The sequence below is a fragment of the Pan troglodytes genome, chromosome 2, assembly GCF_028858775.2.
Source record: "Pan troglodytes isolate AG18354 chromosome 2, NHGRI_mPanTro3-v2.0_pri, whole genome shotgun sequence".
In the NCBI taxonomy this organism is placed as follows: domain Eukaryota; kingdom Metazoa; phylum Chordata; class Mammalia; order Primates; family Hominidae; genus Pan; species Pan troglodytes.
Window position 1 is genome coordinate 15,793,754 of NC_086015.1, and position 26,283 is coordinate 15,820,036.

The window sequence follows — 26,283 nt, forward strand, 5'->3', positions numbered from 1 at the left end:
TGAGTAGCTGGGATTACAGGCAGCTGCCACCACGCCCGGCTAATTTTTGTATTTTTAGTAGAGATGGGGTTTCACCATCTTGGCCAGGCTGGTTTGAACTCCTGACCTCGTGATCCACCCACTCAGCCTCCCAAAGTGCTGGGATTACAGGCATGAGCCACCGCGCCTGGCCTTTTTAAATATTAAGATACATTATTTTTGTACAGGAATTTTTTTTGGTTGGGGGACACACAAGATTCAGACCATAGCAAGGTTCCAGCCATAAGCCAGAATACTTTCCTTATAACTATCACTGAAGGACCACTGGTCAGCCCCCACATTTGCCAGGCTTTGGGGCCCTAGTCCCCCTCTTCCTGTCACATTCCCTGCCACCACCCTGGTGATTTCCGAAACCCATGTGAACAACTTACCCCTCGACTGTCTTTCAGGACAGTGTTACAATTTCACCAAGGTGGCAAGGACCTAGCCATTCTGCAGTCACATCTCCAACACTTGTGTGCAAATGGTTATAGATTTAGAGAGATGTGTGTGCTGAGTTTAAATAAAGTCACGCCACTGCACTGGTGGAAGTAACTTAACTCAGATTCAGATACAATCATTATTTACTGAGCTCCTAATGTGAGCTGGGTGTGACCATCTCTGTCGTCCCATTTGATCCTAAAGATAACCGTTTGCGCAGCATTATTCACAATAGCCAAGATATGGAAACAACCTAAGCGTCTGTTGACAGATGAACAGATCAAGAAAACGTGGGGTGTGTTTACGTATATATACAGCCATGCACTGCATGCCGATGTTTCAGTGATGGACCACAGACACAACAGTGGTCCCATAAGATTATAATACCGTATTCTTACTCAACTGTTTCTTTTTTAAGAGAAGTGTGTGTGTGTGAGATCAGAATTTCAGTGTCCCCATGAACTCAGTACATTCTACACTTGTCTTCCAGCTGTTTGCAAATGTTTTTCTTTTGGTTGGTAATTTTTTTAGAAATAGATCTTTTATTTTTTAATTAATTAATTAATTTTTTTTTTTTTTTTGAGATGGAGTCTCGCTCTGTTGCCCAGGCTAGAGTGCAGTGGCCTGATCTTGGCTCACTGCAAGCTCCGCCTCCCAGGTTCACGCCATTCTCCTGCCTCAGCCTCCCGAGTAGCTGGGACTACAGGCGCCCGCCACCACGCCCGGCTAATTTTTTGTATTTTTTTTTTAGTAGAGATGGGGTTTCACCGTGTTAGCCAGGATGGTCTCGATCTCCTGACCTCATGATCCGCCCACCTCGGCCTCCCAAAGTGTTGGGATTATAGGTGTGAGCCACCGCGCCCGGCCATTTAAAATGTTTTTTTCAGAGACAGGGTCTCACCATGTTGCTCAGGCTGGCCTTGAATTCATGAACTGAAGCAATCCTTCTGCTTCGGCCTCCAAAGTAGGTGGGACTACAGATGTGGACCACTGTGCCTGACTTACTGTACCTTTGCTATGTGTGGACATGTCTAGACACACAGTGCTCACCACTGTGTTACAACTGCCTCGGTATTCAGCACAGTAACCTGCTGTACAGGTTTGTGGCCTCGGAGCAGTAGGCCATCCCATGTAGCCTAGGTGTGCAGTGGTAGGTTAAGCCATCTAGGTTTCTGTAAGTGCACTCTATGATGCTCATAAGAAGAAAATTGCCTGACAACGCATTTCTCAGAGGGTATCCCTGTCATTAAGTGACACGTGACTGCACAGACAGACCATCCAGGACTTAACGCTCTTTCGACTTTACGATGAATTTATGGGGACGTAGCCCCATTGTAAGTCAAGGAGCCTGCAAACATTATTTCACCATAAAAAAGAAAGAAATCTTGCCATTTGCGACAACATGGATGAAACGTTGGAGACATTATGCTTAGTAAAATAAACCAGATATGGAAAGACAAAGACTGTGTGATCTGACTTCTGTGTGGAATCTGAAAGCATCAAACTCATAAACACAGTAGAATCGTAGTTCCCAGGGGTCAGGTGATTTCCCAGGGGTCAAAATCTTCCCAGGAAGATTTTGGTGAAAGGGTACAAACATTCTGTTCTGGGGATCTAATCTACAGCATGGTGACTACATTTAAAAATAATGTATTGTCTACTTGAAATTTGCTAAGAGAGTAGCTCCTAAGTGTTCTCACCACACAGACAAAAATGGTAACTATGTGAGGATATGTGTATGCTAATTAACTTGATTGTGGTGATCTTTTCACAATGTATACATACATCAAATCATGAGATTGTATACCTTAAATACATATAATTTTTTTTGTCAATTATACTTCAATAAAGCCGGAAGAGGAAAAAAAGGTAACTATTTGAGCTTTTGCTTCTTCAATTAGAGCTAATCTAGCTAAAAAATGGTTTGGGCATTTCCAAAAAGGAGTTGAGGTACTACTAAATGACGTCAGGATTAATGTTTTAACCAACCAAGAAGCAGCACTGAAAAACTTTCTAACAGCTTCGTTGAGATATAATTTACATACCATAGAATTCAGCCATTTAAAGTGTACAGTTCAGCAGGCCGGGTGCGGTGGCTCATGCCTGTAATCCCAACACTTTGGGAGGCCTAGGCAGGTGGATCATTTGCGATCCAGAGTTCGAGACCAGCCTGGCCAACATGGTGAAACTGTCTCTACTAAAAATACAAAAATTAGCCGGGTGTGGCAGTGTGCACCTATAATCCCAGCTACTCGGGAGGCTGAGGCAGGAGAATCTCTTGAACCCGGGAGGCGGAGGCTGAAGTGAGCCAAGATCCTGCCACTGCACTCCAGCCTGGGTGAGGGAACGAGATTCCATCTCAAAAAAGAAAAAAAGTATAAATTCAGCGTTTTTATTTATAGAGTTGTACCGCCATCATACAGTTTTAGAACATTCCCATTAACCTAAAAAGAAAACTTCCCAATTCTTAGCTTCACTCCCAAGCCCCCCATTACCCACTTCCGGCCCTCAGCAGCCACAAATCTACATCTTGTCTCGGTACATCTGGCTATCCTGGCATTTCATGTAAGTGAAATCGTATAGTATGTGGTCTTTTGTGTGAGGCTTCTTCCATTTGGCATCATGTTTTCGAGGCTCATCCGTGTCACAGTCTGCATCAGTATTTCACTCTTTTTTATTGTCGGTTAACAGTCCATTGTCCAGTTTTTGTGTGGACATATATTTTCATTTCTCTTGGGTATAGATACCTGGGAGTAGAATTTCTCGGTCATATGAGAACTCTATGTTTTTTTTCCTTTTTAGAGACAGGGTCTCGTTCTGTCACCCAGGCTGGAGTGCAGTGGTGCGATCACAGCTCACAGCAAACCTCCAACTCCTAGGCTTGTCAAGTGATCCTCCCGCTTCAGCCTCTCAAGTAGCTGGGGCTACAGGCACACACACCAAACCCAGATAATTTTTAAATTTTTTGTAGACACAGGGTCTTGCCATGTTGCCCAGTCTCAAACTCCTGGGCTCAAGCAATGGCCCGCCTCTGTGTCCCAGGAACTCTATATTTAACCACTTGAGGAACTGACAGTTTCCTCAGCAACTGCCCCACTTCACATTCCCATTAGCAGCCCATGAGGGCTCCACTGTCTTCATGTCTCTGTAAAATAACACTTGCTTTTTTTGTTCTTTTTTTTTTCTCCTTTAATCTCTTTTTTGGAAAAAACCTTGGAAAATGACTATGTGTCTTTTTTATTTAGCCTTCCTAGTGGGTGTGAGGTGGTATCTCACTGTGATTTGATTTGCATTTCCCTGATGATGAGTGATGTTGGGAACCTTCTCGTGTTTATTGGCCATTCGTGTATCTTTTTTGGAGAAGTGTGTGTTCAGATCCTTTGCCTATTTTTAGTAAGGTTGTCTTTATATCCTAGTTATAAGTACCTTATCAGATACATGATTTACAAATATTTTTTCCCATTCTTTAGGTTAGCCTTTCACTTTTTTGAGGGCGTCTGCTATGCTACGGTTTGGATGTCTGTCCCCTCCAAAGCTAATATTGAAATTTGATGCCCAACGTTGGAAATGGGGCCTAACAGGAGGTGTCTGGGTCATGGGGGCAGGTCCCTAATGAATAGATTAACGCCCTCCCTCAGTGGTGAGTTCTCACTCTGTTAGTTCCTGTGAGAGCAGGTTGTTCAAAAGAGCCTGGCACCCGCCTTTTCCAGCTCTGTCTCGGGCCATGTGACCTCTGCACACTGGTTCCCCTTCCCCCTCTGCCATGAGTGGGGGCAGCGTGAGGCCCTCACCAGATGCAGATGCCCAATCTTGAACTTTCCAGCCATCAGAATCACGAGCCAAATAAACCTTTACTCTTTACAAATTAAAGGGAGAGCAAAGAGAGGAGGAAGAAGGTGCCAGGCTCCTTTTAATTGCCAGGTCATGCAGGAACTAAGAGTGAGAACTCACTCACTCCAGTGAGAATGGTAAAGCTTTTCATGAGAGAGCCAGCCCCATGACCAACACACCTCTTGGTTGTGAGGCCCTACCTCCAACACCGAGGATCCAAGTTCAACATGAGATTTGGAGGGGACAAATGTCCGAACTATACGGTCACCATCCATCTCCTGTGACTTGACCCCTGCTCTCCGTGTTTTCCTCTGATTACCTCTCAGGTTTGTTTGTTCTCTTCATGCTGGTGTTTGTTGTTGGTGTGCCCTTGGGTCTCTTCTCTTTGTACTCCACAGACTTCCTGAGAGATCCTCATTCACTCCCATGGTGTCTTTAATCACTATCTATTAGCTGCCAATTCTCACATTTCCATTTCCAGCTCCAGACCTGGGGAGCCAACTGTTTACTCAACATCTTCCACAGACATTCCAAACGCAGCATGTTCAGACCCGAATTCATCACCATCCTCCTGCTATCCCCAAATGTGCCCCTCCTCCTGGATCCCCAGCTGAGGAAACAGGCATACCATTCTCCCATTTGTGCCAGCGGGAGCCTTGGCAAGCCCTTCTCCATAGTCAGTCATCAAGTTGTACTGAGTCCACTTCCTAGACATCACTTCAATCTGTCCCTTTTGGTCCATTCTCAGTGATCCTGCCCTGGACCACCATCATCTCTCAACTAGATGACTACAGTCTTCCCCTTTCTAGTCTGTTCTCCATAGTGCAGCCACACTGATGTTTGTAAAATGCAAATCCACTTTTGACACTCTCTAGCTCAAAAATCCCTGGCTGGCTCTCCATTGCTCTGGGGATAACAATGAACAGACTAACAAGAATCGTAAGACCTTTCACGATCTGGCCTCAGTCATTTCTCCAGCCTCACTCCTGCACAGTATACGTCTGGCACTTTATTCATCTTGAACTAACTTTAGTTCCCTCAACACACTGTGTTCTCTTCATTTAGGGCTTTTGAATATCCATAGTCCTATGTCTGGAATACTCTTCCTTCTCCTCTGGCTAACCCCTACTTGTTCTTAAAGTAACAGGCTAGACATCACTTGCTGCTTCCCTCCAGACTGGGAGAACACCAAGTGACTGAAAGACAGTTTAGTCAAGAGGTTAAGAGGGAGGGCTTTGGAACCTGATGGCCCGGTTTGGGATCCAGGCTGTCCTGTTAGTTTTCTGTGCCTCTGTTTCCTCATGCATGTAATAGGGAATAATAAGAGTCCCTGTTACATAAGGCTGTGGTGAGCATTAAATGAATAAATATACAGAAAGTGCTTAGAAGAGTGCCTGGCACACTGTAATGGCTCAACCAGTTTCCTGTCACTTTGAGGTATCTCTATAGCACCCTATAGTTACCCCTATAATTAAGTACTTATCAGAGAAATCTAATTTACAATTTACTTTACTTTTCTGCATTGTAAGATCCTTAGAATTGGGACAACTCTCCAGGGCTCCAGCTCTTGGTATGCAGAGGGCATTTATGAAATTTTTGTTAAATACTTGACTAAATCAGTGAATGAATGAACTTCTGTTCACAGCATTGATCGCTTCTCACCTTGCATTATGAGAGTGGATTTTATCTTCTCTATTTGATTTACTGTAAGCTTACTGAGGCAGCACCACAGCACCGTCATCTTGGCATATCCCATCTCCTCCAACCAACACTGTCTGGGAACATTTTATTCCTGTAATTCAACTAATACCAGTTGAGCTAAAGCCTCCTTTCTGGGAATAGGCTTTAGACTTCTCCTGCTTTTCATCTCCACATCCTGTCATCCTCTTCTATGTAACCCACTGCAACCTGGAGTTTTAGGGACTTTCTTGTATCTGTAGCTCAGTTGTCACAGTAGGACAGTTATACAAGGAGTTGGGGACAGTGAAATTCAAGTTAGTTAGGAGCTAAATTTAGGCAGATGTCCTGTAGTGTTTGGAAAGAATGATGGGCTCAGACGTTTTGTTCTTCCTGATCTCAGAAATGCTACTGAAGCTCTTAGCCCTGTTATAATTTACCCACACGTGGGGTGGGTAGAACAGCACACTGAAGCGAAAGGGGAATTAAGTAAAAAGTAAGAGACCCAGTCAGGCGCGGTGGCTCACACCTGTAATCCCAGCACTTTGGGAGGCCAAGGCTGGTGGATCACCTGAGGTCAGGAGTTCGAGAGCAGCCTGGCCAACATGGCAAAACCCCATCTCTACTAAAAATACAAAAATTAGCCAAGCATGGTGGTGCACATCTGGAATCCCAGCTACTCAGAAGGCTGAGGCAGGAGAATTGCTTGAACCTGGGAGGTGGAGGTTGCAGTGAGCCAAGATCATACCACTACACTCCAGCCTGGGCGAAAAAGTGGGACTCCATCTCAAAGTAATAAAATAATAATAATAATAATAATAATAATAATAATAATAATAATACAAATAAGAGACCCAGGTTTTTGTCCCAGTCGTCAACAAATTGGTGTGACCTCGGAAGTCACAGCCTGCCTGGGTTGACTCATCCCACCGGTAAGGTGAAGGAGTTTAGATGGTTTTAAAGTTTCCTATTAATTCTGACATATCATGCACGTATCATCTCTTCCGATGCAGCTCATTCTAGGAAGGAATTTTCTATGGTCCCACTTCATCTCAGAAGGAACAGAGAAAAGAAAGCAATGACACCAGGTGTCTTTAGCTGCATGGCCAGTGATGGCTGAAAATAATCATGGGTCGGATCACCTGGATACACATGGAGAGAACAACCCACATCCTGCAGGCATGGCCCAAAGATGGGGTGTGATACTGGAAAGTGAATGCATTTTTGAGTCATACAGAACTGAATTCAAATCCCACTATGGGGCTAAATTAACCTCTGTAATCCTGTTTTCTTGGTTGTAAAATTTTTTTTTAAAAGTTGGGCTGCATGTGGTGGCTCACACCTGTAGTCCTAGCACTTTAAGAGGCCAAGGTGGATGGATCACTTGAGCCCAGCAGTTCAAGACCAGCCTAGGCAACATGGTGAAACCCCATCTCTACTAAAAACACAAAAAATTAGCCAGGGGTGGTGGTGCGTGCCCATAGTCTCAGTTACTTGGGAGGCTAAGGTGGTAGGATGGCCTGAGCCCAGGAAGTCAGGGCTGCAGTAAGCTGAGATTGTGTCACTGCACTCCGGCCTGGGTGACAGAATGAGACCCTGTCTCAAAAAAAAAAAAAAAAAGAAAAAAAAAAGTGGGATCGTATCTACGTTGTAGGAGTAGGATAAGCATTAAGTGAGGCTGTTTACATATTACACCTTCTATAAATCATAGGCCTTCCATAAACCTTAGGTTTTCTCCATTTTTATACAGTCCACTAGTTCAAAGTACTTTCACAGATAATGGCCTGTGCCTGTGAAACTTTAGTTTACTCCTTTATTCCTCCCCACGTGGTTGGAGTTTGGGGCATGGACTTTTCTGTGGGTTCAAGCTCAGTGATTTTTTGGTGGGACAGAGTGCCTGAGTCAATGAGCATCTTCCCTTAGTTTAATGCAGCATCTGATGAGATTCAGTCCTGTGTGTCCTCTAGCTCACTGAGGGTGTTTTGGAGGGACAGGGCTCAGGTAGGACTCGGGGCTTGAAGACTGACTGCAATGGAGAGCCTCAAAGGAGTAAGGATCCATGATTCAGCTGGAGCTGCAGACCAGGCCTCTGGCCATGGAGACCCTCAGCAACCCCGCGGGTGCTGGATAAGAGCTTCTCCTTTCTAAAGTCCTGCTTATGTGCCAGAGTATAAAAGAATCTCACTGAGCACATGGCTATTTTGACTCTCATTTAGTGGTCACTTGGGCTCTGATATTATTGCACTTGTGGGCAGAGGCAGCTCATCAGTGCTGGGCTCTCTTGCATTTATGGTTTTGCCAAACCACTTTTTCTCCAGTCTCCCAGGGACTGATGATTTTGGAGCACAGTGAGGAAACTCAACCATCAGCTCCAAACATCACCTGGCTCAACCATAAAGCCCAACATCACCTGGCTAATCTGTGACAGAGCTGACCTGGGGGGTATGACTAGCCACCTTTGGTCACCAAATCCAAAGCTTTTTCCAGGATCACCTGGCTAATAAAGGGAAATGTTAGGATTAGAAGCCAGGGCAAGCAACCTGGAGACAAGCTCTCTTTTAGGAATCAGACTTTTCATGAGATAGTTGTAAATTCTGAAACAATGTTTTAAGGAATTCTAGCCACAAATCAGGACGATGTCATTTGCCAGGCATTGTTTAGTCAACTGGTTATTTTTATAAGTGAGTATAAGATTCATAACTCCAAGAGACAGTTATCAAATGGCAGTAATATCAACAATAACAGCTACCATTTACTGGGCACCTATTGTGTGCTTAGCTGTGGTATGGTATAGAGAAACACCTGCCCATGATGACTGAGCAGTGGTTAAGAGCACTGAGACCGGATTCAGACCATTCAAACATGGGCTTGAATCCTGGTTCTACCACTTAACTAGCTGTGTGACTTTAGGCAAGGTACTTAACTTCTTTGAGCCTGTTTCCTGATTTGTAAAGTTAGAATAATAGTATTTGCCTTATTGGGTTGTGTAAGGATGAATGAGTTAATACAAGAAACATTGCTCCAAATAGTAAGCACTATCAAATTCTCACTACTCAAAATGTAAAATGTGGAACCATGTTCAATAAAAGTTAAAGACTACAACAACCCGATACAGACAGGACCCATAGGGACAGCTCTTCAGTAGTGGAGATTTGGGCCCCAACCAGGTAAGGAACTCTGCCCAAATGAAGTACAGGCTGAGGGCAATAGGAACACAGAATGAGAAAGATGCCGTATCTACTGTGATATCATAACCTTTTTAAAAAATGATGTGGTGGCTCATGCCTGTAATTCTGGCACTTTGGGAGGCCGAAGAGGGCAGATCACTTGAGTTCAGGAGTTTGAGACCAGCCTGGTCAACATGGTGAAACCCTGTCTCTACTAACAATACAAAAAATTAGCCAGGTGTGGTGGTGTGAGCCTGTAATCCCAGCTACTCAGGAGGCTGAGGTGGGAGAATCACTTGAACCTGGGAGGTGGAGGTTGCAGTGAGCCAAGATCGTGCCACTGCACTCCAGCCTGGGCAACAGAGCAAGACTCTGTCTCAAAAAACAAAAGAAACCAAAACCAAAACAAAAAAGGTAGGCATATTTCCTTCCTTGTGTGGTAATGTGTATATACATACTCACGGACAGGAACACGGGTATTTTTAACCCCTTCCCTTCAACTATTTTCTATAAGGAGAGTGGGTGGTGGTTAATGTTATAGGCTAGTTTCTAAATTATACAAAATCCAGTTGGGATTCTAATTAAAAGAGGCATCAACATCACCCACAGATGAATACAGTAACTGTAGGGACTTTGTTTACTCTTTCCTGCCAGAAAAGTGAGAACACTTCTTTTCTTTTCTTTTTTTTTTTTTTTTTGAGGAGGAGGAGTCTCGCTCTGTCCCCCAGGGTGGAGTGCAGTGGCGCAATCGTGGCTCACTGCAACTTCCGCCTCCCGGGTTCAAGTGATTCTCCAGCCTCAGCCTCCCAAGTAGTTGGGACTACAGGTGCCCGCCACCACCCCTGGCTAATTTGAGAGCATTTTCTTTTGTACAAAGGATAGCTGCATCACGTTGGGTGGAAACAGGAAGCTGCTGCTGGTGTATGGAAATTTGCATATGATTGAAGGGTGGATCTGGATGCTCAGTCACCGCAGGCAGGTGTTTCTCTGGTGAGCTCGGCCATTCCTCTATACTCCACTCTCTACTGCTGGGTAGGAGCCTGCAAACTATGTTGCCCAGGTTTCTTACCAGCTGGCTTTCTATTAGGTTTTGCTGATTGGAGACCGTGGTGTCAGATCAGAAGATAGGAGGAAGAGAAGTTCCTGGGTTTGACTCCAACTGCAGCAGCAGTTACTGGTGGTTGTCAAGTGGCATCTGGTTTTTGTTTTTGTTTTGTTTTGAGATGGAGTCTTGCTCTGTCACCAGGCTGGAGTGCAGTGGTGCAATCTTGGCTCACTGCAACCTCCACCTCCTGGGTTCAAGTGATTCTCCTGCCTCAGCCTCCTGAGTAGATGGGACTACAGGCACCCCCTACCATGCCCAGCTAAGTTTTGTATTTTTAGTAGAGATGGGGTTTCACCATGTTGGCCAGGATGGTCTTGATCTCTTGACCTCGTCATCCACCTACCTTGGCCTCCCAAAATGCTGGGATTACAGGCGTGAGCCACCGTGCCCAGCCTGTTTTTTTCAGTCAGAGTCTCGCTCTCTCACCCAGGCTGGCGTGCAGCGCCACGATCTCCGCTCACTGCAGCCTTGACCTCCCGGGGTTCAGGTGATTCCGCCATCTCTGCCTCCCAAGTAGCTGGGACCATGGGTGCGCACCACTGCTCCCAGCTAATTTTTTGTTTACTTTTTGTAGAGATGAGGTCTCACTATGTTGTCCAGGCGGGCCTCAAACTCCTGAGCTCAAGCAATCCACCCACCTTGGCCTCCCAAAGTGCTGGGATTACAGGTGTTAGCCACCGTGCCTGGCCCAAGTGGCATCTGGGCAGTGGTGGTGACTCTGGCAGCTCTAGCAGTGGCAAGGGCATAAGTTTTCAGAGGACTCGTACACAGTATCTAATGCTGTGTACAAGTCTTCTGAACTGTGTACAAGTCTTCTGAAAACTTAATGACTTTTTAATCTTTTTGAGAGACAGAGTCTCGCTCTGGTGCCCAGGCTGGTGTGGGCTTGTAGGTTCCAATACAGGGCTGTTAGCAGCTTCCTGATGTGCAGCTTCTCTGCACGTCATCTGTTCTTCCTTCTCCAGGGTACCCCTTCTTTTTTGTTTGCCAGCCCTCCCAACATCTTTGTAACAAAATCCCTATATTAAGTTCCATTTATTTATTTATTTATTTAATTTTATTATTATTTTTATTGTTTTTTGAGATGGAATCTTGCTCTGTTACTTAGGCCGGAGTGCAGTGGCACGATCTTGGCTCATCGCAACCTCCACCTCCCAGGTTCAAGCAATTCTCCTGCCTCAGCCTCCTGAGTAGCTGGGATTACAGGCATGAGCCACCACGCCTGGCTAATTTTTGTATTTTTAGTAGAGATGGGGTTTCACCATGTTGGCCAGGCTGGTTTCGAACTCCTGACCTCGTGATCCACCCGCCTCAGCCTCCCAAAGTGCTGGGATTACAGGCGTGAGCCACTGCAGCCAGCCCCTTCTATTTATTATACTTAGGGTTGTTTTCATTTTTCTTGACTAGATTGTGCAGTGGCACAATCACAGCTCACTGCAGCCTCAACCTTCTAGGCTCAAGCAATCCTCCCACCTCAACCTCCTGAGTAGCTGGGGCTACAGGTGTGTGCTACCACATTTTAAAGTTTTTGTAGAGATGCGGAAGTCTCACTATGTTGCCTGGGCTGGTCTTGAACTCCTGGGCTCAAGCAATTTTCCCACCTCAGTCTCCCAAAGTGCTGGGATTACACGTGTGAGCCACCACGCCTGGACAACTCAATGACTTTAAATGACAATGATCATTTTCTTATTCTCCCTCACACTTCCAAAAGCTGACTGGGCTTGGCTAGGCAGGTCCTGCTTGGGCTCTCTTGTTCTGTCATAGTCACGGTGGCTGGGGCTGGAGTTAAAGGCTTGCTCACTCACTTGTCTGGCAATTGATGTTGGACGTCAGCCAGAACACCTCCATGTGGCCTCTCCCAGTGGCCTGGGCACCCTCACAACATGGCGGCTGGGTTGCAAGCCAAGTGTCCTGAGAGAGAGCCGGAAGGAAGCTGTGTCACCTTTTAGGACCTAGCCTTGGAAGTCGTAGAGCATCTCATCTGTTATATTCTACCTGTTAGAAGCAAGTCACTAAGGCCCGCCGATATTCAAGGAGGGAAAATGAATGCTACTGCTAGGAGGTGGGCCAAAGAATTTGTGAACATATTTTGAAACCACTACAGGGAGCATCTCCAGCAACACAGCAGCAGGTGTGGGCTTGTAAGTTCCAGTCCACGGATGTTAGCAGCGTCCTGATGTGCAGATTCTCTGCACGTCATCCCTTCTTCCTCCTCCAGGATACCCCTTGTTTTTTGTTTCCCAGCCTCCCAACATCTTTCTAACAAATTCCCTATATTAAATTCCTTCTATTTGATATACTTAGGGTTGTTTCCATTTTCTTGACTAGACTGACTAATATATGAGGGACTATCCCATGCCATCTAAACTCACCATCTGAACTGGATAGCAGAGATACTATCATGATGTGCCAAGAACCACGTTAGGTAATTTACGTTATGTCATTTAATTCTAACACCAAATCTGACAGATGGGTATAAGAATACCTACATCATAGATATAGAAACTAAGGTTCAGAAGGGTTAAGCAACTTGACCAAGGACACAGCTGGAAAGAGTTGAGAACCAACTCCAGGTGTGACACCAAAGTATATTTATTTCTTGAGCCTTCTGGAATGAGAAGAGCTACTTACTCCCGAAGAGTTCCACTTCCCTCAGAGAAAGTCTCACCTCTCCTCCTTATATGCCTTTTTGATGAGTCACCTTAGATTGAGGAAAAGGAAGAATACATCTGGGGCAGTGGAACACAAAGACACAAGTATTCATCATTTGTGAAAACTGCAGGCTGTGTGAGAAAAGGCACTACACTGGAGTCTGGAAGCCAGGGTTCAAGCCCCAGCAATGTTACTCACATATGTTGGGACCCCAGGCAGTCACTTCCTCTCCAGAGGCCTGATTCCATAGCTGGAGAGTGACCCTGGTGTTCTGTGCTCCAATGAGTATCTAGTTGGTAAAGTATCTACTTTGGGAATATAAAAAGCTCTATCAGATACAGAGGACAGAAGCTAAAGTAAAATAAAGCCAGATTATAGTGGGTCTTGAATAGGCTGAGGAAAAATTCGTATCACATAAGCAGTGGAGAATCCATTTTGTCGCCCAGGCTGGAATACAGCGGCACAATCACAGATCACTGCAGTCTTGACCTCCTGGGCTCAAGTGGTCCTCCCTCCCAAGTGGCTGGGACCACAGGCTAGCTAATTTGAAATTAGCTAGCCACCACATCTAGCTAATTTGAAAAAAACTTTTTGTAGTGATGTGCTCTCGCTATGTTGCCCAAGCTGCTCTTGAATTCCTGGGCTCAAGCAACTCTCCAGCCTCAGCCTTCCAAAGTGCTGGGATTCCAAGCATGAGCCACCATGCCCAGTCTATTTTGGGTTCTTAAGGAAAAAACTTACACAAATAAACAAAAAGGCTTATAGAAGAAAATAATAGGCCAAGCACAGTGGCTCACGCCTGTAATCCCAGCACTTTGGGAGGCCGAGGTGGGTGGATCACCTGAGGTCAGGAGTTCAAGACCAGCCTGGCCAACATGATGAAACCCTGTTTCTACTAAAAATAGAAAAAATTAGCTGGGCGTGGTGGCAGCCACCTGTAATCCCAGCTACTCGGGAGGCTGAAGCAGGAGAATTGCTTGAACCCAGGAGGTGGAGGTTGCAGTGAGCCAAGATCATGCCACTGCACTCCAGCCTGGGCAACAAGAGCGAAATTCCATCTTGAAAAAAAAAAAAAAAAAGAAAAAAGAAAAAAAAGAAAGAAAGAAAAAGAAAAAGAAAAAGAAAATAATAACAAAACCAATAATACAAAGGAACCACAGCAGCAACAACCATTTGCTCAATGCTAGGCACAAGGCTCTACCCTAGGTGTTCTACAGGGGTGAGTGCACAGACCAGCACAACTCGAAGAGGTCTGTAATGTTATTTCCATCTCACAGACGGTGAAACTATTCAGAGGCTCGATAACTTGCCCAAAATCACGTATCTGGTCAGTAGTGGCGATGAGATGTAACTCAGTTTGGCTGAATCTGAAGTCTGCACTCTTCACTATGCTATGGGTTAGAATGAGCTGAACTCAATAGTAAACAAAAAATAAGTAGACAAGGAATTGTTCAAATGTACAAGAGAGCCTACGGGTCTGCACTAGAATACTTGGCAATGCAAATACAGAGTGTGAGGTGGGACAAAGACGATTTGCAGGAAAAAAAGACAAGCTGAGGTTCAGTCAAATAGATTCATATGGCTTGTTAGGTGGATGAGGTGGGAGGAGGTGGTTGCTTCCCAACAGCCCTTCCTCCTCAATTCCCATTTAAGTGTCTATTCCTTCTCCGAAGCCTGTGAGCCCGAGGGGAGGGAAGTTACCTCTTGGGCTGGGGCTGGTGGCTCAGGCCTGAGCCTATCAGCTTAGTTCCATCCTTTGTCCATTTACTGGCTCTGGGATGGGCATGGCACCCAATCAGGGTCCGTGAAACCAGACAGAGGCTTGCTAGGGGCTGTTGGGAAGGTTTCTTGCTTTTCTAAGAGGCCATCTGAAAGGAGTCTTCTCTGTGGCTCCCAGTTGTGATTTGGAAGCGCACAGCCCTTGAAGCTGCTGCCAGCAGTCTCATGACAGAGCAAAGCCAGCCTCAGCACGATGCTAACACTGCAGAGGGCAGAGAGATGGAGAGAAACTGGGGTACATGATTCTGTCCTTTGTTGTTCAAGGCACTCTGCAGTGGGTTTCCTGTTGCCCAAACACGTCCTAACTGTTACAATAAGGCAGGCTCTGCAAGGTGTCTGTTCCAGGCTCCTAACCCAAAAGTCACTGCCATACACTTTAGTGGAGAACAAAGAAACACACAAAAAGCCTAGATCCAGGGAAATGTTGATGTGACACTTGCGAGCCCCTGCTGGAAAAAAAACAAGTGAACAGGATGGAGACTAGAGACATAACAAGCCAGGCAGAGAAAGTCAAGCTTCCACACCCTGTAAGTTTCCTGGGCTACGTGTTCACAGCATACAAGAAATTTGTCATGTCTGACTCTCACGTACCTACAGAATGCAGGACAGGCAAAGCTATTCTGCAGGACCCGCATGACTTTGTACATGGAGAGGGTTCTTTTCTTCTGATGCTAAGCCCTCTAATATATTTGGGTCCCAACTGGATAAATGTCTGATGCATAAATTTAAAAAACCAAGTATTATGCAAACCAGGGTATCTTTGAATTCAAGCAACGGGTCAAAGTAACAAACACTGTTCTGTCAAAAAGGATCAAACACTTTATTCATCTACACATAACATATATAAAAGCAAGCAAAATCAGGATGTTTTCCTCAGCCACCCTTTCCACATTTTGTGCAGTTTTAGTGAACTATAAATCACTGACTTCTTCAGGCCTAAAAGAGAAAAGATGAGAAAGTAAGAAGACGGAGGCTTGTTGAGTGGATGCTCAGAGTTTCAGTGACATTCTGAGCAGACTTGTCTTTGGAGGAGGGCAGTGAGGGGCTGACCCGTGGCTCTAGGAGACCAGGGAGCTGAAGGTGATTAAAGGTCACTGTGATCAATGTAGGGGGAAATGATTCTGATTTCGGCATTTTCCGATTTAGGGCTATGGATGCCAACGTTTCCTAAGTTATTGGGATAAGTGACCCTTTTGAGTTATGAACATATTGGCAGCCTCTGAATTTAGCTCTTTCAAAAAGGTAGGACAAGGATATGACTCTGTATGCCACTGGGTCCCCGTTCTCTCAGGCCTAAATTCCAACCCCACCTCACTGTCTCTATGTCACTGTGAAAGGCACCTGTCTGACTATGACAAATGCTGTTCCCATCACTTTCTGCCTCGTTGACTTGGAATCCCTGTTTGGATTTCTTCTCTAGGAAGTGCTTCCCTGGACCCACAGGGTGGCCCCACAGCATCTGTGCTCACTCAACACACTGTGCAGTAAGTGTGGGCCGATTCACCCAAGCCTCTGCCTGGACTGGGAGCTTCCTGAGGACAGGGACCTTGTCCTGTTCACCTAGGTGGCCCTGTCACCTAGTACAGGACCCAGAACACAGCAGGTGCTCTGTGAAAGCTTTTGAAATGACAAGACAAATGTGCCTCATTCGGACAGCTGGCCCCCTAGCACCCCCACCTACTTAGTCATGAGTGTGTGATGAAACTGGAGAAAGGCTCTCCGGGGGCTTAGGGGAAAGAAGAAAAATAGAATAAAATAAATGGGTGTTATTTGTCAGATCTAAGAGTATCCTATTTGTGGATGCTATTATGGACTCAACTTCCTTTGTGTTGAGGGTGGGATCATTCAGTTTGTGTTTCAGGGTGTGGCCCAAAGATAGGAACAGTCTTTTTCACTGTGAGACACAAACTGTGATCTGTGCTATGAGTGTGAAGTGCACACCCCTGGCAGTGCACTTTGGTGAGCATGCCGACAAGGTAACAGGTTTCGCTCTGGACATGCCCAGCACTGGGGTTTGAGTGATGGCTTGAAAATACCTGGCCCTGTTACCTGTAAACTGCTTATTCCACTTAGAGCCTTGGAAAAGACCACTGCAGACAGTGGCAGGGGAGCAGTAAAATCATTAATGAACACTTCTAGACACTCTGGCTTCGTTTGTCTACCAGCTGACTACTTGCAAACCAACATAACCTAGTCCACAAACTCAGAGTTCCTTTCCCTGCCTCCACCCCTTTTAATTTTCTGCCTGGAGCAACCACTCTGGTAAACCCCACCCACTTCAGCATTGAGACTAGAAGCTTATTATATAAGGTGGTTTTTAAAATTCCAGCCAGAACCAACCAAAAGACCAAGCCGAATACAGGTAGTTATACATGGAAAGGTTCATATAGCAACCCCAGGGCACTGAGTCACAGCTAGAGGAGGATGCATGGGCCATGATAATTCCCAGCTCCACTTCAAAAAGCAGTTCCTTGGAGCTTAAACATTTAAGGTAAATACATAAAGTAGAAGAGTGTCACCATGTAGCCATTTTTTGTTGTTGTTGCTAGTGGACAGAAATCTCCCTTGACTAAAACATTCTCCCTTTCATGGTTCTGCCAGTGAGACATTTTCAGAAAGACTGCAGCAGGGAAATCTGTTAGAAAGAGCACTAGAATCGGAGTCAAGAGACCTGGACTCTAGTTCCAGGTGGGCGACAAACTAACAGTGGCCTTTCCCTGGGCCTCAATTTCCTTATCTGTAAAATGACTGGGTTGGAATAGATGAGGGGTTAACAAGGGGTCCACAGATTAAGTCTGAGTGTCTGTGAACTCCCTAACACTGCAGGAAAATCTACTGTGTGTGTGCGTAGGTGCACTTCTGTGCAGGGCGTCCAGAGTTCTAGTCAGATTTTCACAGGGATCCTGGACTTGCAAAAGGCTAAGAACCAACAGATCAGAATGAAGAGTCTTTTCTGCCTTAATATTATAATTTCAACAGAGGTGGAGAACTTAAATTTCATGATTTTGGAATAGGCAAAAATTTTCTAAACAGGACACAAAAAACTGCTAAACATATAGAAAACAAAATGGATAAACTGGACTACATGAAATTATGAACTTCTTTTCACCAAAAGACACCATTAAGAGAGTGAAATGACATGGCTTACAGCCATAATCCCAACACTTAGGGAGGCCGAGGCGGGCAGACCATGAGGTCAGGAGATCAAGACCAACCTGGCCAACATGGTGAAACCCCGTCTCTACTAAAAATACAAAAAATTAGCCGGGCGTGGTGGCGGGCGCCTGTAGTCCCAGCTACTTGGGAGCCCGGGAAGCGGAGGTTGCAATGAGCCGAGATCACGCCACTGCACTCCAGCCTGGCCACAGAGCAAGGCCCCATCTCAAAAAAAAAAAAAAAAAAAAAAAAAAGAGAGTGAAATGACAAGCCACGGAGTGGGGGATTTTGACATCACATGTATCCAACAATGGAGTTGTGCCCCGACTACAGAGAGAATTCAGTAAGCAAGAGACAACTCAGTAGGAAAATGAGCAGAAGACTAGAATAGACGCTTCACAAAAGAGCATATCCAAATAAACAAATGAAAAATGCTCAGCTTCCTCAGTCATGAGGAAAATGTAAATTAAAAGATCAATATGGTACCATTAGTCACCCACTAGAGTGCCTAAAATGAAAAAGACCTATACAGGCATTCAGGGAGGTGCTGCAACAGAAGCTCTGCTAGTGCAAGTATAAATGTGGACAATTGTTGAGCAGTTTCTACTAAAGCTGAACAGTCACATGCTTTATCATCCAGGAATTCTACCCCTCAGTACATACCTGACAGGAATGCATACACCCACCCACCAAAAGACAGGTACAAAAATATTCACAGCAGCACTACTTCTAATAGTCCCAAGCGGGAACAACCCAAGTATCCCTCAATAGTAGAATGGATAAATTGCGGTATATTCACACAGCAGAATACTGCACTGGGCAGAAATGAACCACTGCTACTCCCAACATGATGAATCTCCCTATGTTATAAATGAACAGGGAAAGACACAAAAGAGGACATGCTTATACATGGTTAAAAAATGGGTAAAACAGAACCGTGGCACTGGGAGTCAGGCTGGAGCTTACTCTCGGAGAAGCAATGCCTGTGACGGGCATGAGGGGTACTGGGGACTGGAATGACTGTATTTCTTCACCTGGGCACCAGGTCTATGAGGTGTTCCCTTTGTGAAAATTCATCAGATTTATGATTTTTGCACTTTTCTATCTATATGGAGATATTTCCTACTACCAGAAAATTTAGAATCTTTCATTTATTTGGTCACACACAGAACAAATATTTATTGAGCACCTGTATAAGCAAGACACTGAACTAGTTGCTAGGGATACTGGTATAGACAACAGCTATGGTCTCTGCCCTCACAGAGTCCACAATCCATAGACTTCTACTTGGTCTACACTAAGCTTACTTTCTTCAATTTTTTTTTTTTTTTTTTTTACTCTGTTGCCCAGGTTGGAGTGCAGTGGCATAATCAAAGCTCACTGGAGCCTCGATCTTCTGGGCTCAAGAGATCCTCTCTCATCTTCCTGAGTAGCTGGGGCTACAGGTACGTGCCACCACGCCCGGCTAATTGTATTTTATTTTTGTAGAGATGGGGTCTTGCTTTGTTGCCCAGGCTGGTCTTGAACCCTTGGCCTCAAGCCATCCTCCCACCTTAGCCTCCCAAAGTGCTAGGATTACAGGTGTGAGCCTCTGTGCCCAGATTACATTAAGCTTACTCTTTCTACAGGAAAGGATGATGATTTAGGAATTCTGCTCACTCCTTCCCCAGCGGATAAAAATGCAACATCTCTTTAGATGCATCCCCTGTAGAGAGATCTTTACCTAAAGCTAGTCATTATGAATTCTGGTTAGAATCTAAAGTCAGGATTTTGTTTTAGAAGCATGCAGAAAGCTATGTCACTATATGGCTCCTTAGGTTTCTCTTCTGATTTCCAGCTTGTTTCACATGACCTACAGCGAAGTTAATACACACGTAAGACTATGAACTCCCCGTGTGATCTTAAAACAGATGGGCTACTGACAGACAAACACTCTCCAGGAAACAATGTGAGGTAGAAATATGGCTAGGCTGTGAAAGATCTCTACCTTTCCATAATCTTACATTTCAGACCTTTGATAAAATTAGTATCCGCAAAACATCCTTCCAGTTCATTTCCAACCATAAGCAGATATACCGACAAAGAAAATCTCTTCTGAGGCAAAAGTACAACTTATTTTAAGAACTCACAGGCTTAAGTGATAAGCAAATCAGCAACAGAGCACCAGTGTTCTTCTAATTTAAATATATAGATACCAACAAATGGAAGAAATGCTTCAGTTTTAAGAAATCAGAAGCAGAGGATAATGACTAATCCATTCTACTGTGTTCCCGGAAAAGGCTGGTAAGGATCAACTGAGGCATGCCTTTTAGGAGCAAGACTGAACCTGTCTTGTTAATTTAGTTTAGTTGAATCTTTGGAAGCTAGAGAGGTAAACAGGTATTTGTCCCCAGAGTTAATTCTGATTGGCCACAAAGTCAGGTGGGAAAAAATAAGATTTAAAAATTAAACTCATCATCCTCGCCCAACCTCCCCCTCTGCTCAGGGAATGAATGGCTCTGCTGCTTCCCAGGCCAAAAATCTGGGAGTTAGTTCTGACTCCTCCTTCACGTCCCATATCCCTTTAGTCACCAAGACCCAGTCGTTCCCTTCTAAACACGGCGAATCTTTCCTATCTGAACTGCAACGACCTGAGTTCAGGCTGCTGTAACTCCTCAGCTGACTGGCTGTAGCCATATCTATTTGGTCTCCCTCGCAATAGTTTTACTGCCCTTCCATTTGATCTCTATACTCTAACTACGGTAGTCTTTCGGCAGTCCTATGGTGACTTCCCTCTGCCCTCAAAAGAAACCCTGAACTCCTTAACATGGCTTTTGAAGTCTTTGTTTGGCCCCTGCTTATCTCTCCATCTGATCACTAAACTCCCCCATTTCTCATCTACCTATTCCCACACCAGAGTACTCAGACAGTTCCCCTTCTCTCCACTCGCGTTAGAAACTTTATAAAAGGCTGCTGCTCGAATATGCAGTTGCTTAGCTGGTCTTTTGTTGCCAGTTTGAGATGTGAGGTCATCTGCTGCTACCATGAAAGGAAGAGCAGGCAAATTTTAGGAGGCTAAATAGTCTTTTGGTACTCCTAAGCCAGCTGGCTTCAGTTGCTGATCTGATGAGAATGATGTTATTCTACTAGCAGCACAGTCTAAGGGAAATTAAAACAATTTGCTAAATAATCAACTCCCAGGCTAAAGGAAAAGGAAAACAGTGTTTGGTTTTGGAAGCAATTCTCTAATCACATTTGAACATGAGTGTATGTGATGGTCAGGGAATTTCAAGGGAACTAATAAAGACAAAGCATCAGTGAGACTGCATTGAGGACACACTGCCATGTTATCCAACAGTGTTTACTAGGAAGGGCAGTCCTCCAAGCTGGTTACAGATGCCTGGCTTCCATCTTTTGTAGGAGTAGAGTGAAATTTAGATCTACATTCATCTAAATTTATAAAGCACCTCTGGATAACACCCTGGACGCTCTCATGTAAGCCTCAGAACACCTTGTGAGTTGGGTATTAGTATTCCCACCACCTCACAGAAGAGAGAATAACACACCATAGTCATAGAGTGAATAAATGAATAATCCAGAACCCCAAAACCCTATCCTCTGACCCCAAGCTTAGCTCCTTCACTAAGCGGATTCCCGGAATTTAACTGAATTTGACCTTTGTATTGGCTGGCTAAGGGGAAGACCAAATCTTCCTTTTTATCCCATTTATGAGTAGGAGGTAATAGGTAACAGGGGAGGAGGGGTAATGGCTACAAAAGAATAAAAAGTAAACCAAATATGCTAGGGTTTTCTCATCCTACAGATGACATACGAGCTGGCTGAAAAACTGAACAGAGGCAGAACTTGAGAAATTTTGGGGAGAAGGACCTAGAAAAAGTAAGGCAGAACAACAACAGCTATGATGACAACAAAAGGACTCGTAAAGAGCAAGGTGGATCTCAGCTCAAAAGCTCCTTCAGCTGATAAACAACTTCAGTAAAGTCTCAGGATACAAAAATCAATGTGCAAAAATCACCAGCATTCCAATACACCAACAGTCAAGCCAAGAGCCAAATTAAGAACGCGACCCCATTCACAACTGCCATAAAAAGGAATACATCTAACCAGGGAGGTGAAAGATCTCTACAAGGAGAACTACAAAACACTGCTCAAAGAAATCAGAGATGACGCAAACAAATGGAAAACTTTTCCATGTTCATAGATAGAAAGAACCAATACTGTTAAAATGGTCATAGTGCCTAAAGCAATTTATATATTCAAGGCTATTCCTATTAAACTACCAATGACATTCTTCACAGAACTAGAAAAAAACTATTTTAAAATTCATATGGAACCAAAAGAGCCCGAATAGCCAAGGCAACACTAAGCAAAAAGAACAAAGCTGGAGGCCTCATGCTACCCGACTTCAAACTATAACTACAGGGCTACAGTAACCAAAACAGCATGGTGCTGGTACAAAAACAGACACATAGACCAATGGAACAGAACAGAGAACCCGGAAATAAGGCTGCACACCTACAACCATCTGATCTTTGACAAAGTAGGCAAAAACAAGCAATGGGGAAAGAACTCCCTATTCAATAAATGGTGCTGGGAAAACTGGTTAGCCATATGCTGAAGATTGAAACTGGACCCTTCCTCATACCATATACAAAAGTTAAGTCAAGATGGATTAAAGACTTAATTGCAAAGCTATAAAAACCCTGGAAGACAACTTAGGCAATACCATTCTGGACATAAGAATGGGCAAACATTTCATGACAAAGATGCCAAAAGCAATTACAACAAAAGCAAAAATTTTAAATGGGATCTAATTAAACTAAAGAGCTTCTGCACAGCAAAAGAACAAGACAGTGAAGAACAGAGTGAACAGACAACCTAGGAAATGGGAGAAAATTTTGCAAACTAGGCATCTGACAAAGGCTTTATGTCCAGCATCTGTAAAGAACCTAAACAAATTTACAAGAAAAAAAAACAAACAGCCCCATTAAAAAGTGGGCAAAGGACATGAACAGACACTTTTCAAAGGAAGACATACATGCAGCCAACAATCAAAGGAAAAAAAGCTCAACATGACTGACTGATAATTAGAGGAATGCAAATCAAAATCACAATGAGATTCCATCTCACAGCAGTCAGAATGGTTGTCATTAAGTCAAGAAACAACAGAAGCTGGTGAGGTTGTGGAGAAAAAGGAACATTTATACACTGCTGGCAGGGGTGTAAATTAGTTCAACCATTGTGGAAGACAATGTGCCGATTCCTCAAAAACCTAAAAAGAGAACTGCCATTTGACCCAGCAAGCCTATTACTGGAGTACATACCCAAAGGAATATAATTCATTATATCACAAAGACACATGCACGTGTATACTCATTGCAGCATTATTCACAATAGCAAAGACACGGAATCAACCTAAATGTCCATCAATCGTAGACTGCATAAAGAAAACGTGGTACATATACACCATGGAATACTATGCAGCCATAATAAAAAAGAGACCATGTCCTTTGCAGGGATATAGATGGAGCTGGAGGCCATTATCCTCAGCAAACTAACACAGCAACAGAAAACCAAATGCTGCATATTCTCACTTACAAGTAGGAGTTAAATGATGAGAACACATAGGACACATAGAAGGGAACAACAGACACTGGGGCCTACTGATGGGTGAAGGATGGGAGGGGTGAGAGGATCAGGAAAAATAACTAATGGGTTCTAACTAGGCTTAATAAATAGGTGACAAAATAATCTGTATAACAAACCTCTATGGCACAAGTTTACCTGCATAACAAACTTGCACATGTACCCCAAACTTAAAATAAAAGTTAAAAAAAAAAGAACAAGGTGGAGAAGGATAGAGGTTCTGAAACTTACTGTGAGGATGAGGAAAGAGAAACAGGCAAACCAGTCACTCGGTGCCTGTCACTGTTAGTTTACTCCAGCTGGAGACCTGGGCCAGGGGCTAACATTATTCAAATATGACATTGTAAAGAGGCTTGTTTTAAAGAGAGGTCAGGAAACTTTTAGGTAATGATACCAAAAGAAGAAAAACCAGACACAATGCTAGATGCCTTAATATATCTTAAAATATAATCTCCTGGCCAGGTGCAGTGGCTTAACCCTATAATTCCAGCACTTTGGGAGGCTGAGGTGGGAGGATCACTTGAGCCCAGGAGTTTGAAACAAGCCTGGGCAACATAGTGGGACTCCATCTCTACAAAAAACAAAAACAAAACAAAAAAACAGCCAGGTGTGGTATTGCATCCTTTAGACCCAGGTACTTGGGAGGCTAAAGTGGGAGGATGACACCATTGTACTCTAGCCTGGGCTAGAACCTGTCTCCAAAAAAACAAAACAAAAACAAAAAAACAAACAGAAAATACACCACTGCACTCTGGCCTGAGCTAGAACCTGTCTCCAAAAAAACAAAACCCAAAACAAACAAAAAACCAAACATAATCTTCACAACCTGGTGAGGCAGGCATAATTATTCCTATGAAGTTAAAACTCAGAAAAATTAGGTAACTTGCCCAAGTCACACTGGTTAGGTTGTAATTTGAGCTCTAGTCTCTGCGGCTCACAAACCTCTGCCCTCAGCACTATGCTAGGAAACCTTTGTCACAGCCCTTGGCCATAATAAACAGAGAAGCCAGAGCATAAGGCCATTTAACCCACAGAATCTGAAGGGGTGCTCATCACTTTCCATGCTTTATGTCACCTCAGTGTGAGGTAACATACATTCTGTCACTCTGGACTTCCACAATGCAATGTGGCATCATTAGAAGTGAAGAAAAGGCTGTGCAGGAAGAGAGGTTAAAATGTTTAGAAAAATTTATTTAAGGAAATAATCAATGAAAGCTTCCCAAGTCTAGCAAGTGTGTCAGATATCCAGATACAAGAGACCCAATGACCCCCAGGTGAATATACTGCAAAAAGGACTTCAACATAGCATACTATAATCAGAAGGTCTAAAGTGAAAGTAAAAGAAACAATTTTAAAATAAGCAAGAGAAAAGCATCTAGTCACCCATAAAGGAAACCTCATCAGACTAACAGTGGACTTTTCAGCAGAAACCTTAAAGGCCAGAAGAGAATGGGATAGCATTTTCAAAGTGCTGAAGGAAAAAAACCCTGTCAGCCAAGAATTTTATATCCTGCTAGAATAAGCTTCATAAATGAAAGAGACTAGTCTTTCCTAGACAAATACTAAGGGAATCTGTCACCACTAGACCAGCCCTATAGGAAATGCTCAAAGGAGTCTTAAACATGGAAACAAAACGCTGATATTCACCATCACAAAAATACCCAGAAATATAAAACTCACAGTTCTTATAAAACAATCTCACAAAAGAGGAAAAGAAAGAAATCAAATTACAGAATTTCATCAAAACACAAGGACAAAAAGAGAAAAAGAAAGAAAACAAAGAATTTATAAAATAACTTGAAAAAAACCATATGACAGAAACAAAACCTCACATATCAATATTAACTTTAAATATAAATGGATTAAATGCTTCATTTAAAAGATACAGACTGGCAGAACGGATTAAAAAAAATAATCCACCTATATGCTACCTACAAGAAACTCACCTTACCTGTGAAGACACAAATAGACTGAAAGTAAAGGGGTGGAAAAAGATATTCCATCCAAAAAGAAATCAGAAGGAGAACTATATATATGTCAAATAAAACAGACTCTAAATCAAAAACAGTTAAAAAAAAAAAAAAAGACTAAGAAGGTCATTATATAATGATAAAGGGATCAGTTCACCAAAAGGGTACAGCAAATCCTAAATATATATGCACCCAACATAGGACCACCCAAATTCACAAAACAAATATTACTAGCTCTAAAGAAAGAGATAGATAGCAACACAATAACAGTGGGGGACTTCAACATTCTACTCATAGCACTATACAGACCATCGAGGCAAAAAATTAACAAAGAAACACTGGACTTTAGACCAAATAGACTTAACAGACATTTACAGAACATTCTTCCCAACATCTACAGAATATATGTTCTTTTCATCAGCACATAAAACATTCTTCAAGCATGGGCTACATAGGAAGACTCTGTCTCTACAAAAAATAAGATTAAAAATAAATGTAGCCAGGCATGGTGGTACGTGCCTGTGGTCCCAGCTACTCAGGAGGCTGAGGTGAGAGGACTGCTTAACCTTAGGAGGTCAAGGCTACAGTAAGCCATGATCACACCACTGCACTCCACCCTGGGCAACAGAGCAAGAGCCTGTCTCAACAAAGAAAAAAAAAAAAGGAAGAAGAAACATTCTTAAAGATAGATCACACATCACACATTAGGCTACAAAAGAAGTCTGAACAAATTTTAAAAAATCAAAATCAAGTATCTTCTCAGACAATAGTAGAATAAAGCTAGAAATCAACATAAGAGGAACTTCAGAAATGATACAAATACATGGAAATTAAACAGCAT

At 43.6% G+C, this 26,283-nt stretch overlaps 1 protein-coding gene across 4 annotated transcripts in view; it reads right to left on the reverse strand.

The window, feature by feature from the left end:
• The window catches only part of TAMM41 (TAM41 mitochondrial translocator assembly and maintenance homolog), a 124,770-nt gene that overhangs the window by 53,467 nt on the left and 45,020 nt on the right, over window positions 1-26,283 (reverse strand). For 2 of the 4 annotated variants that reach the window (XM_001153179.5, XM_054680383.2), the window contains one exon: window positions 15,467-15,606. The exons of the other annotated variants lie outside the window; for them this stretch is intronic. In XM_001153179.5, the coding sequence (XP_001153179.2) occupies window positions 15,530-15,606 (77 nt within the window). In that variant the 3' untranslated portion in view covers window positions 15,467-15,529. Of the gene's footprint in view, window positions 1-15,466; window positions 15,607-26,283 lie in introns of those variants that run through there. 4 annotated transcript variants of the gene reach the window in all.